This window comes from Dermacentor andersoni, chromosome 9 (genome assembly GCF_023375885.2).
Source record: "Dermacentor andersoni chromosome 9, qqDerAnde1_hic_scaffold, whole genome shotgun sequence".
NCBI classification, from domain to species: Eukaryota; Metazoa; Arthropoda; class Arachnida; order Ixodida; family Ixodidae; genus Dermacentor; species Dermacentor andersoni.
In genome coordinates this window covers 41984772-41997630 of record NC_092822.1, presented here as the reverse complement: position 1 = coordinate 41997630, position 12859 = coordinate 41984772, and the positions used below count along the sequence as shown (strand labels likewise).

Genomic DNA, 12859 nt, shown 5'->3' with positions numbered 1-12859 from the left:
GGACACCCTTATATATATACATAGCCCCACCTATTGTAGCCATAATGCGCGTATCACGGTATGCTCTCCGTGCAGGCTGGTCTCCGTGGTGGAGCGATTTACCTCGGAGGTGGTGCTGGGACCTGGAGCGCTGATCATCGAGAACGAGAACCTGGTGGTGAAGGCGGTTGCCTGGTCGCCTAAGCTGCTGTCTCAGGGTCAAGATTTTCTCAGCTTCTCCCTTCGCTCCAACGGAGACCACTATCTGCACGAGGACTTCTCGGGAGATGGCTACGAGCAGGAGAACGGAGATGTGAGCGGTGGTCGTTTCCTTTTGTTTGGACAAGCTGCGGAGCCTGCGTCATGTTCGGCTCACTGAATAAAAGAAGAAAAGCATGTTCTGAGAAAACTATTAATATACGTTTTCTCGCATTATTAGCTTAGCAGACTTTGCCGAGTTTTCAGAGATTACGCAAACAAGAGTTTGAAGGAAGGCTATCATTGTGACCCGCTATGGCGGAGAATATGAACTTACGCTCTTGTACGTAGACTCCGAATATCGGCTGAAATAAATTCAAAGAACTATTCACGGTAGTTCAATGACATATGAAAGAAATATTGCCCGAACCACCGGTTATCTACGTGAGGAGTAAGGGGAATTGTAAGCGCGTGTCCCTCATCTAGATTCGCGATGACGCTGGTAAGCCGTCGCTTAGCTATTATCTCAGGAAGCTACAAATTGGATTGGATTGGAGCCAACTTTATTTGTGCGTGCAGTTGGGAGCTCGCGCGCCCCGACGAGGGCCCACGTCATCTACGAGGTTGCCGTTACTCGGCGCGGGTCTCTGCTCACCGTTTACTTCCAATTTTATTTACAAGTGGGATAAGTGTTTCATACTTATGAATACGACGCGTTAAGGACCTCACAGCGAACGAACTTTCATCAGAAGAATTCGCTCTGCATTTTTTGTGTCGACCCCTGTAAATCTTGGTGTCTGACTCTGACGCCGCAATGTTATGCTTCGTGTACTGCATTCACATATTGCTCGGACGCTTCTGTTCCTCCTGACCTTCGCTCCGAGGTTGTGAATTCACGCTTTTCTTCTGTTTTCACTCACTAAATCTCGAAGTTTTTGCTTTCCCCAACAGAAACTATTCCCCAATGCTTCTCATTAGTATTACCATGGCTGAGAGAGAGAGAGAGAGAGATGCAAAGGAAAGACAAGGAGGTTAACCAGAGATTATCTCCGGTTAGCTACTCTGTACTTGGGGAGGGGCAAAGGGATGCGATAGGTGAAAGGGAGCAAAAGAAAAAAAAAATACACACACGGCAGGCCCAAACACAATAGTGGCTTAATAATTCGCGTGTTCCTGGACCACAGAGTATTCTCGGTGAGATAATAAAGGGCAGAAAGCTCATTATGAGAAGCTTCAAGCAAATTATTTTGTCGCGTTAAATTACAGGCAGTTTTCTTCCTGCGGAATGAAAACCAAGGCTGCACCAGTGTTGAAGGACTGTGACCACCTGAAACTATCGACTTATCCATCCATTTCAATAACTTGTATCGCATGTAAGCCTTTGGAGCAGGTCATTCATTCGCAAGTCGCATCACATTTCTACAATATTTGCTTCTTTTTCCTTAACCAGCATGAGTGCTCAGTTGCACACTCGAAGTGAGTCGAACTTGCGTGGAAGAGGCTCGAGGATCTTTGAAGAGCGGCACACACCCGGTCGTGCCGTATTTTTTTATATTCAGTAAAGTTCTCTCTCACTCTCTCTCTCCCACACACACACACACACACACACACACACACACACACACACACACACACACACACACACACACACACACGCACACGCACACGCACACGCACACGCACACGCACACGCACACGCACACGCACACGCACACGCACGCACGCACGCACGCACGCACGCGCGCACGCACGCACGCACGCGCGCACGCACGCACGCGCACGCACGCGCACGCACGCGCACGCACGCACGCACGCGCACGCACGCACGCGCACACACGCACGCGCACACACGCACACACGCACACACGCACACGCGCACACGCGCACACCCGCTGCGTTCTGGTTAAGTAGGAAAGGTATCTTTGATCTTCAAATAGTTCTCGTCTCTGTAATGAGCCGGAAACTATAAAAGCCTGCCTTATTGGCTGAAAGGGCGGCACCATGTTTTGTGATGTTCGCCACGGACTCTGAAAACGACCTCAATGTAAATTCTCTTGTCATGCGATATCTTAAGCCATCTAAAAGCGATAACATTCTGCCTTTTGACATGCTGGTACAGATTGGGTTGCACAGTTTACGGATAACTCGCACGTAAGGTCGGAATGCAGGACGAATTGTAGCTTCACACTCCCATTTTAGTCAAATATAGTTTTGCAGCTGACAGACTTTTATGATCAAAGAGACTTACCACCGGATGTTTTTTCGCTGTTGTAGAAGTGTTCCTGTTCGGCACCCTTTTAGAGAGCTGTTTACCTTATTTTTCTTGTGAAGCGCTTGTTTTGTGCTTGTAGACGCGGATATGGTTATTTCGGCTGCTATGTGCATACTTAATGAACTTATGTTTATATCTGTAATAAATGTCATGAAAGGAATTAAAGCATTCGTGGTACAGTTCCCTGTAGAATTTGGGTTTCGTGCTTGAGGATTTCGTGCGACGCAGGTTCAATTACACCCGTCACCAAAGAAACGTTGAATGACTTCTGCTTGCATGAAATAGTGGCAAATATTCACCGCAACATACCCAGTTACCTAATTTCGCACAAAAGAGGTTCATTAAGGAGCCGAACATACGTAGTGGCACATGCCCCGTAACGCTAGTTGGCGTGAAATTAGATGGACACGAGTAAACAGGAAAGGGAGTGAAATTCTCATAGAATGCTAATTACATTAAAAGCAAAGGGCACGCAATCTCTGAGTGTTCGCTTGCGAAGGCCCGCTACGCAATGTCACGCTCCCTCGTAATTTACTTCCGTATTCTATGCCCAAATGCGCAGTTGCAGCGAGAATTCACGTGCCACGGTCGGGCACCGCGACCTGTCTGTCTCGAAGCCCCATTTCACTGGAAATATAGTTGGTAACCTGCGCAGTCGCACAAATCTGCACAGGGCTTGCGTTTATGAAAATAGGCGAACTGTTTGCTTTTCTGAGACTTTAGGTTATTGCTGTTTATTGATCAAATGATACCCAGTTTACTAAACGCGCAAAACTATTTCTTCTAACTATGCGAAACCAAGAGAAATGTACGTTCGCAGTAAGATGGAGGCTCGAGGCGTTTAAACATTGGATGACTACGAATGTCGTTGGTGTCAATCTTGCGACACTTGGGCTTGTCACGTACTGACGAGGACAAGCGCCTCTGTGGGAGCCTTGTCTCAGGCGACTTTATTGAGTCGAAGAAAGTTACTCGCACAACAGTACAAAGGTTTTAAAGGTAGTGTTCACTTAGGTAAGTTGTCACTTCCGTGAGCATTTCGATGTGTGCCGAATGGTGTATTGTAACGGTGTTCTATTGCATCCTATCAGTTTCTGCATTATTTGGTTACGCGGTGCTTTGCAGAACATCGTGATCGCCATACCTTTCGAGGCACTGTCGATGGCCATCAACAGCTCTCTCCTGGCGGCCGGTGAGCCCTACCGTCCTATACACGAGGTGGAGAAGGGGCCTCGCATCGCGTTCATCTCTTACCGCAACGACAAGTTCTTCCGGCCTAATCGCCACGGCCCGGTGTCCTTGGTCAGCGCAGGTAAAGGCGTTAGATGTTCACTACTTTCGGGATGTGATTTTTCGTAGGCGTCAGATGGCGTAGGGGAAGTATGCTCCATATCACATGTGTGACAACGTGAAAGCTCTAAGCACAGAGGGAAACTATAGCCGCCTGAATAAAAAAAAATGAAGAAAAAGGACACAATTAAGGAAAAGTTACGATCAGCTCAAAAACCTTCATGATATTCAAATGATTTCTTTCATGGCTGCCGGAGCAGGAAATAAAAGTTAGGCCTGTCTGAAAAAATAAAGAAAAGAAATGACAGCTCAGAAGGAAGTTCAGTTTATTATGCAGGTGTACTGAGACGCTATACGTATAACCCTCTTTCAGTCACCATGAACGAAACAACCACAGTACGGGGAATTATCATTTTCCTTTCAATTGCTATGTTTGTTGAACGGTCTTCGAGAGAGTTCGAGATAGTTTCCAGTTTTATTGTTGCCGTCTGTGCTTTGGCTCCACCTGCTGGTGCTGGCCCAATACAGACGTTCTTTTATTGCCAGTGATTAGTTTTTTTGAGTAGCAATTTTTTTTCTCCTACAGAATTGAAGAGCTCACATGTGGACTCCTTGTGTGTGTTTGACTGTCTTTGCCGGTATGGCGACGGCGGCCGTATAGTCATCGTGAAGCTAAGTCCGCACCCCCAGTTTCACCCTGACCCCGGCGCTAAGAAAATGAAACTTTGCCACCTGCCCAAAATCAATCTCAGATTCCCGGGGAAACGTTCAGCCTATAGAACTGGGCGGGTAAACCACTGTGCTATCGGCACCGTTTGGTGGATACCGAATTCCGCAGTCTATAGCCTCAAGCCCCGCAAAGATTATGAAAGTGTCATGGCTTCCAAGTGCGTATATGTAGAGGCCGAAGCGTATAATGCTTTTAGTGAACGAGAAGGCCGTTGTCTATGTCAAGGTAAAAAAAAAAAAAATATTGTGTGCCTGATGGTGTTCGCTGCGAATCATATACGCTGCGATGATGGGGATGGTGATGGTTTTCCCTGCGAGTACGTACGTACAGCGCTAGAAAAATCGTCACATATCGTCGAAGAAGACAACGCGCCCGTATACAGTGGTCATCTTAACGTTAGCTTTGTAACCTCTTTCTATAGCCCTACAAATATTTATATTTATTTAGCAATACTGTAAGCCTTTTTACAGGCTTATACAGGAGTGGGTCACAATCAAAAGAACAAAACAGTGTTGGTCAAAACAGAAGAAAGCAACGAAATACGCTAATTATTACAATTCAAAGATATAACATGAAAACAAAACGACAGACCAAAGCACACAGTACAAGTCATATAATACAGGGAAGGGATAAGAGCTACGAACAATTCAGATGCGGTGGGAAACGGCCAAAACACAGTTGCGCAACGCAACGTTGTAGCGAAGCAGTAAATCATCGGAAGCAGACCTAATCACAAAAAAGTGCACGTATTCTGGTTGCAAATTCTTCGATGGAGTCAACATGTGCAATTGGTTCCGGCAGACGGTTCCAGGCTTCAATTGCAGATGGAAAAAATGAATATTTAAATGTGTTGCAACGCGCAGAAAACTGTCTGACGCACTTACGGTGATTTGTTCTTTCCGAATGTTGGAAGGGTAACCTTATGTACTTTGTTTTATCTATATTTATGTGCCCGTGATAAAGAAGGAAAAGGAACTTCATGGCAGCGATACGCCTTCCTGATATTAGAGTCGGGATATTTGATTGTTCACGTAAAGCAGTCACGCTGTCGTACGGCGCGTATCTGGAATAAATGAAATGGAGTGCCATGCGCTGTATGTATTCTATCAAGTTTATCAATGAGGCAATACTGCTGCGGGGACCACACAATACTGGCATACTCAAGTATTGGCTGGACGAGGGTTTTGTACGCAATTAATTTGACGTGGGATGGTGCTGTTGCCAATTTTCGACGTAAGAAATTGAGCTGCCTAAATGCCTTTGCACATGTGCTATCAATGTGAGTGTCCCATTTGAGCGAGCTCGAGAATGTCACACCCAAATATGTTACAGTATCTGATCTTATTATAGCTGTGCCTCTTATGTTGTAAGTGAACATGTCAGGTACCTTTTTATGTGTAAAAGTGATGCATGCTGTTTTACTGATGCTGAACTTCATTCCCCCCTATCACACCAATTGGCAATGCTGTTTAGTGAGGTGTTTAGTTTAGTTATATCATCCACAGACCGAACAGTTGTGTAGACAACACAATCATCTGCAAAAAGGCGTACGGTTACGTTAGGCTCAACACATGATGCGATGTCGTTGACATGCACAAGAAAGAGCAATGGCCCCAGCACGGACCCCTGTGGCACACCAGAAAAGACTTCAAGGCTCTCTGACTCATTATTGTTTACCGATACATATTGTGGTCTGAGTGTGAGGTAAGATGCTATCTACGCAACAGTGTTAGATGCAATGCCAATAAGTTTAAGTTTTTCGATCAGTTCACAGTGAGGCACGCGATCGAAGCCTTTGGAGAAATCGACGAATATGGCGTCTACTTGTAGTCCAGAATTATTTATCTCTGCAAAGTCATGCGAAATTTCCAATAGCTGTGTCACTGTAGAAAGGCCCTTCCTGAAGCCATGCTGTTTAGGGTATATCAGGTTATTGTTTTCTAAGTAGCTAATAATGGATTTGTTGATAATGTGCTCCATTAATTTGCAACAACAGCGTGTTAAAAAATTGGTCGGTGTGTGTCTATGTGCAACCTATTGCCACCTTTGTGAATCGGTATTACTTTTGCGACAAGCCAGTCTGAAGCTAATGCAGCTGCTTGAAGCGACGCCATAAAAATCCTGTGTAAGAACGGAGCTAGCTGGGCAGCAAATCGTTTTAGAAACGTATTGCAAATATTATCCGGGCCGAGTGTTTTTTTTTTTGTGTCAATGTTCAAGAGTAAGTTCAGTATGCCTGGCTCAGTTAGAACAACGTCAGGCATCGCTGAATCAGATGCAAACGAGACATCACTTGGACGGGGAGAGCGTGTGAACACGGATTGGAAATGGGCATTAAAAGCGTTAGCAGTGTGTGCATCATTGGTAAGAGATCCTGCGATTTCAATTTGCACTATTGGGTTTTCAGATTTTGACAGATAGCGCCAGAATTTGTGCGGCTGATTGTGCATGAAGTTCGTCAGAGTATTCGAGAAAAAGTTATCTCTCACCTTTTTTTAATTCAGACTTCAAAGCAGCTGAAATATGTGCGATTTCCAGTGGGTTTTGTTTTTTCCTGCGCATCCTTCGCAATTTTCTTTTCAAGTGGATGATACTGCGGGTAATCCAGGGTGTTTTTCTATTTTTTCGTTTACGTATTGTGGGGATAAAATTTTCTTCACAATGTTTTATCGCACCCTTAAATTTCGCCCACAATCCATTAACATCATATGAAGGCAGTGATGTGAAATCCTCAAACACAGTTTCTAAGTAATCTATGATGCTCACGTCATCTGCTCTTCTGTAATCTTTAAAACCAACGTAAGGATGATCTTGGTGACCCGCCTGTGCCGTTAACCCAGAAAAGGTCAAGAAAATCATTTTATGATCAGAAATACCATCTTCTATGCTAATTTCTGGTTTGAGAGTGTTGGATACTAATGCAAGGTCTAGCTTTGATGCGGCGCCTCCCTGCTGCCTTGTTGGATGGTTAACTAGCTGCGATAATGAGAAGCTAAACATTATTTTCACCAATTGGTCGCAGCTTTCCTTTTCTCTAGCCCCAAACGATAGGTTATCCCAGTCTATTCCTGCCAGATTGAAATCACCGGTTAATATCAGCTTGGTTCTGGCATTTACCTTGGTGTGGAGGAAATCGTGCAATTGCATCATGTATTCGACGGAAGCGTTAGGACGCCTGTACACACCACCTATCAGAACAGATATTCCGCACACGTTAACGGTACACCAGATGCTTTCATGACCAGGTATGCCCTCGTGTTTTCGAAATAAAACGCAATTTTTTATTACTAGGGCTACGCCCCCACCGCGACCGTCACGGTCTGTGCGAAGGAGGCTGCAAGCCACTGGAGCTACTTCAGAGTCATGAATGTCGGGGTGCAGCCAGGTTTCGGCAATTACCATGATGTCAGGAGAGTACAACAAGACAATTTCTTCTAATTTTTCGCTTTTGTTCACAATGCTACGTGCATTAAGGCGCAATAATGTCAAAGGGCTTGTGTTTTGCGGTCATTTATCAGTTCCGGGCAGAGCAGCGTCATCGTGTGGGCGCTTAATCAGAGTTATTCTATTTTTGTCGCCGTCCCACGCGTACCAGCTGTTGCCAACTTTCATTTTATCAAACCGAAGGCTCACCTTTTCACCTTTCGCGCGATCAACCTTCGACGACTGCCACAACTTTTTCCGCACTTCCCGAACAGCTGGCGAAAAATCCTCAGAAATAGATATGCTATTGGTTTCCAATTTGAAACAGTTACGAAGGACTGCAGCCTTTTCAGAGAAGTCATACAAGCGTAGTATTACTGGTCGTTCTTTGTTCTTAATCTTTCTACCAATGCGATGAATACGTTCGAGTGATCGCACCTCTACCCCGAGCTTTTCCTTAAACATGCTCTCCGTGACATGTTCTGCCTAAGATGTGTTAGTTTCATCATTGCCTTCCTTTAGACCACAGATGACAATGTTATTGCGGCGGCTGCGATTTTCTAGGTCATCCAGTTTTTTGGCCATGTGTAACAATTCTTTCTGTACGGCCGTAATAGCTACTTCACACTTCTCTACCTTCTCCTGGTAAAGTTTGAGTGATGCGAGTGCTCCTTCAATTCCTGTCAGCCTAGTCTGCACATTAAGTAATCCGGTCTGAAGAAGCGTTTGAGGGGACTGAATTTCAGTAACCACTTCAAGAACCTCGTCAATCTTAGGCCCTGGATTTTCTTCCACATCTCCACTCAGTTGTAATAGCAAACGCACAACATCCAATGATTCACAGCAACAGCGGAAAAGACAGCTGGGGCTCGGCAGCACCACTAACCCAACAGAGCTGGTTCTCAAGCATTTAGAAAAGGACCATTTATCACCAACCTGTATGAAGACGAACAAAGGATTCAGCATTGCGTCTCGGATGGTGCCACAAAGCCCACTGAAATCGACGCGCGGTTTGCTCTCAGTTTTATACAGCGCCGACATTGTCGCAGTCGTCGCCGGTGCGCCGAAAGGACGGTCCACCTCCCATGATGCCTCGGGTGTTGAGTCAGCCGACCCGACAACGTGCGGAATCAGCGCAGCGTAAGGCACGTGTAGGCTTGGTACTGATGACGTTGTCGAAGGAAGATGTCCTATCAGTATCGGAAGGCCATCGCCGAGGCGCCCTTGCCCTTGCACGAACACCTGTATGAAGACGAACAAAGGGTTCAGCATTGCGTCTCGGATGGTGCCACCAAGCCCACTGCAGTAGCATATATCATGCTACTCGAATCAACTAAAGTCCAGCTTCCTGCTTCAAATAGAGACATATGAGGGACTTTTTTTTCCCCACTACGTAGAAAGCGCACGCTGGCTGAGGCTTATACTATAGACAAGAAAAGACGCTAAAACAGAAGGCTGGTGAAACAGTCGCAGCTCCATGTGAAGTCATCGTAGATTTTGACGTCATAGCTATAGGTAGAATAAATAGATTTTAAATGGAGAGGTAAGTGGTTATTTAAAGTTAAGAGAATAACAGATATAGAAAAAAAAAGAAAAATGAAAAGTTTAGGAGCTCACAAACACTCACACTTACAAGAGCGAAAGAAAAGAAACTAAAACAAACGAACCATGACAAAAAGGGTGATTCACTGCAAAAAATAAACAAAGCAAAAAAAGAAGTCATCCCTATAGCGTCTAGCATGCATGTCCATGGTTACATAAAAAAGTATTTTACTGCACTGAATGCTGTTCTTTCAAGGCCACTAACTGGCTATGTTCCAAGTATTGTTCCAAGGGACAATGGATGATTTCGCAGAGCCTTAAGTTTAACTCGAGTCTGTTTCCTTTGCTGGGCGTATCAATGAATAGTCAAGCAGCTAGTGGGCTACGTCCTCTTACACCCTCTCGCCGCAAACGTGGTGCGGAGCTTGCGCGATGAATTTTATAAGGTAGGCGTCTTTTGTTTGCAACGCCAAGTCGAAATCGGTGAAACTACGGTCCCCCCCCCCCCCCGCCCCCCGCGCTCCTTGCCCTTCCCGTGCCGCCTTCGTGGTATTTTTCCATCCACACTGAATTTCAGCCCACGATCTACAGCATAGAAAATTGATCTTTTGGAACTTTTCAGAAAACTGTGCCGCAGGTTCTGTTCTCGCTGAGGTGTTTCTGCTCTCACCTTGTCAATTATTAATCCGTAACGATGCAGTACACTGCACTCTAAAAGAAAGGAGGACTAAATTTAGAAACATTCAAGAACATTTGCTAAGACGAAAGGCCCTATAGACGCCTACACACAAGAGAAGAAAAAAGAAACTGAGATCTGCAATAAATCGGTAACGCACGGCGCTGGGCTCTGTGCGCGAAAGTGAAAACAAACTTGTTTGTTGACTTTCCGTTTCTTTTCTTATAACGCCTTATAGCAAAAAGTAACGATAATACATTTCTTAAATAATACATACACTGTCGAAGCTTAACCGGCGTTTCTCTTTCTTTAGTATTCCCTTAATTAGTCCGCTGGGGGCGAAATGCGAAAACACCCGTGTACTTAGATTTAGGTGCACGTTAAAGAACCCCAGGTGGTCGAAATTTCCGGAGTCCTCCACTACGGCGTGCCTCATAATCAGAAAGTGGTTTTGGCACGTAAAACCCCATAATTATTTTTATTATTAATTAGTCCGCACTTAGAGTGCCTGCTGTTGTCGCAGTATACGAACGACTTTAAAACAGGAAGAATCCCTTATGATTGCTGTTTTTTTTTTTTTGCTTTCTTTCGTTCCTGCACCTGCGCTCGTCGATGGCGGCGCGTGCAGTTTGTAACAGAAACGTTTGCGTACTCCCACATACGCTCGCAGGCCAAGTCGTGCTCTCTGCGAAGATCGGTGACAGCAAGATCGAAAATCTCACCGACCCCTTGGTCTACTCGTACCCGACGTACAACGCCGAGAGGTACATCTGCGCCTTCTGGGATGAGCGCCGTGAGTACGGATCCCAGATTTCTGTGAGCGAGATTTGCTTCGGGACTCGGCTGGCGAGCCGATACTGCTAATGAATTAAAAAATGTTGCAGGGTTATATATACCTAAAGCTGCACCCTCTTAATTAAACAAATGTACACCCGTGAACAAAAGTACACGGACCACGGGGTCGCCGAATAAACTGAATTTCTTCGTAATTAACAGGCATAAATGGAAACATGCGAGTGGACTACAATATTCGTAACGCCTAGTATAGACTGCAGTCTCTAGTTTCGAGTTGCACTCGCAGGCAGAGGAGCAAATCATTTTTGGCATGCAATCCCTGGTCTGTGTACTTTTGCTCACGGGTGTACACCCTTTGGGTCGTACCTTGCCACACAACGATGATCGTCATCTGTCTTGCTTGCGTTTCCTTTCTTGAAAACGCGGCGCTCGCTGCTTTCCTGTCTAGAATGCTCTGTCACGGTGAAAACGCGCAAGCCGTTGGTGACTGGGAAGTACCGGGCTCGCAACGTTAAATAAAAGAAATGCGGAGAAGAAAGATGACGATTATCGTTGTATGGCAAGACATGACCCAAAAGGCTGCGAGTTTGTTTACGAGTGCAGGCGTCGACATTTAGCGAGTACGTGTGCGAATTTCGGGTGCGATGTAAGTTCTTGAATGATGGGGTATCACTCCACATAGAAAAAACAACAACAACAGCGTACTAGTGCGGTGCAAGTTGTGAACTTAAACGACGACAAGCTTGTTTGAGTGAGCGAGGTAGCAGCAGCTCTGGGTGAGACGAGCCTCTCGTCGCCCGTATCTGTTAGCTGTTTGCATAACGAGGAGTAAGATGGCGTATGCTAGCCGAGGGAATAATAGTGACGAGAGGCGTTTGCACAGAGAAGCACAACAGGTATCTCCTATTACGTCTAAGGCTCCGGTAACCCTTCTGTGCCATAATGTAGCCGTGTGAAACGAGGAGAAAAGCCGCCCCAATGCGTGACGTGCTAAAGCCAAGCTTTCGTAGCCTATACTCTTGGTAGTTTTGCGAAAGTTCGTTGCGTTTTTCACCACGAGGAGACGACAACTCGGGCCATTCGATATGCGCAAGTGGGTGTGGAGCACTGCAATTCTGTTCTCTCTCTCTCTATCCCCCTCTCAATCTGTCCCTATATTAGCTCTCTCTCCACAATTCTACAATTCGACAATTCTGCATGTCCTTTCGGTCGTGTGTTTTAACGTGAATTTGATCAAATACTAAGAATGCTGCCAGGAAAGTTCATCTCAATGCTTTCAACTATATACATAGCGGGTGTATCTTTTTTTTTGTAGACGATACAGAACGTCTAAATGATACCAGTGGCATATAGCATACTTCTAGTCAATAAGTTGGGTCACCTAAAGAGTCGGATATTGCTTGCAGGAGAAACCGCATAATCGAATAATTAGCGAAAGTTCACCTAATAAACTTTATTAATTACACTACGGCACAAACTGCAATTTACGAATTGCAGCCACTGAGTTCGTAGGACGTATAAGTTGAAATGAATTTTCGGGATCGCACGAGTTTCGAGATAATCACTCGCAAAGTGTGCGACGATATATATGCGCGTTACAGCTAATATTGTGGTTCGATGTATATAACCGCAGTTCGTTAAAAATGCAACTAAAATATTGGTACATTGTTGCGGCAAGTTTTATGGTACATATCCTGCAACCAGTAAAACACGAAAGCCTGCCCTGCGGCTGAGGCTTTCGTCGACTTAGACGAATGCCGGGCCCACGGCCAGAACGTTAGTTATTAACGAAAATATTTTCGCTTGCGCGTCTACGCCTCTTTTTCCCATAATTTTCCACATCTAGAGTCAACTGCCCATATATATATATATATATATATATATATATATATATATATATATATATATATATATTTAGAACCGGCAGCGCGAGGCAGGGGTCATTGCAGATCGC

The 12859-nt window shown here is 45.2% G+C and overlaps 1 protein-coding gene and 1 pseudogene across 1 annotated transcript in view; one reads left to right on the top strand and one right to left on the bottom strand.

Annotated features, from left to right (window-relative positions):
• Positions 1–12859, top strand: part of LOC126527647 (uncharacterized) — a 259964-nt gene that overhangs the window by 228266 nt on the left and 18839 nt on the right. Inside the window, exons 11-13 of the mRNA XM_055068917.1 lie at positions 76–292; positions 3575–3761; positions 10781–10903. Of these exons, the coding sequence (XP_054924892.1) occupies positions 76–292; positions 3575–3761; positions 10781–10903 (527 nt within the window). The remainder of the gene's footprint in view (positions 1–75; positions 293–3574; positions 3762–10780; positions 10904–12859) is intronic.
• On the bottom strand, positions 7977–9913 carry LOC140213170 (uncharacterized; annotated as a pseudogene).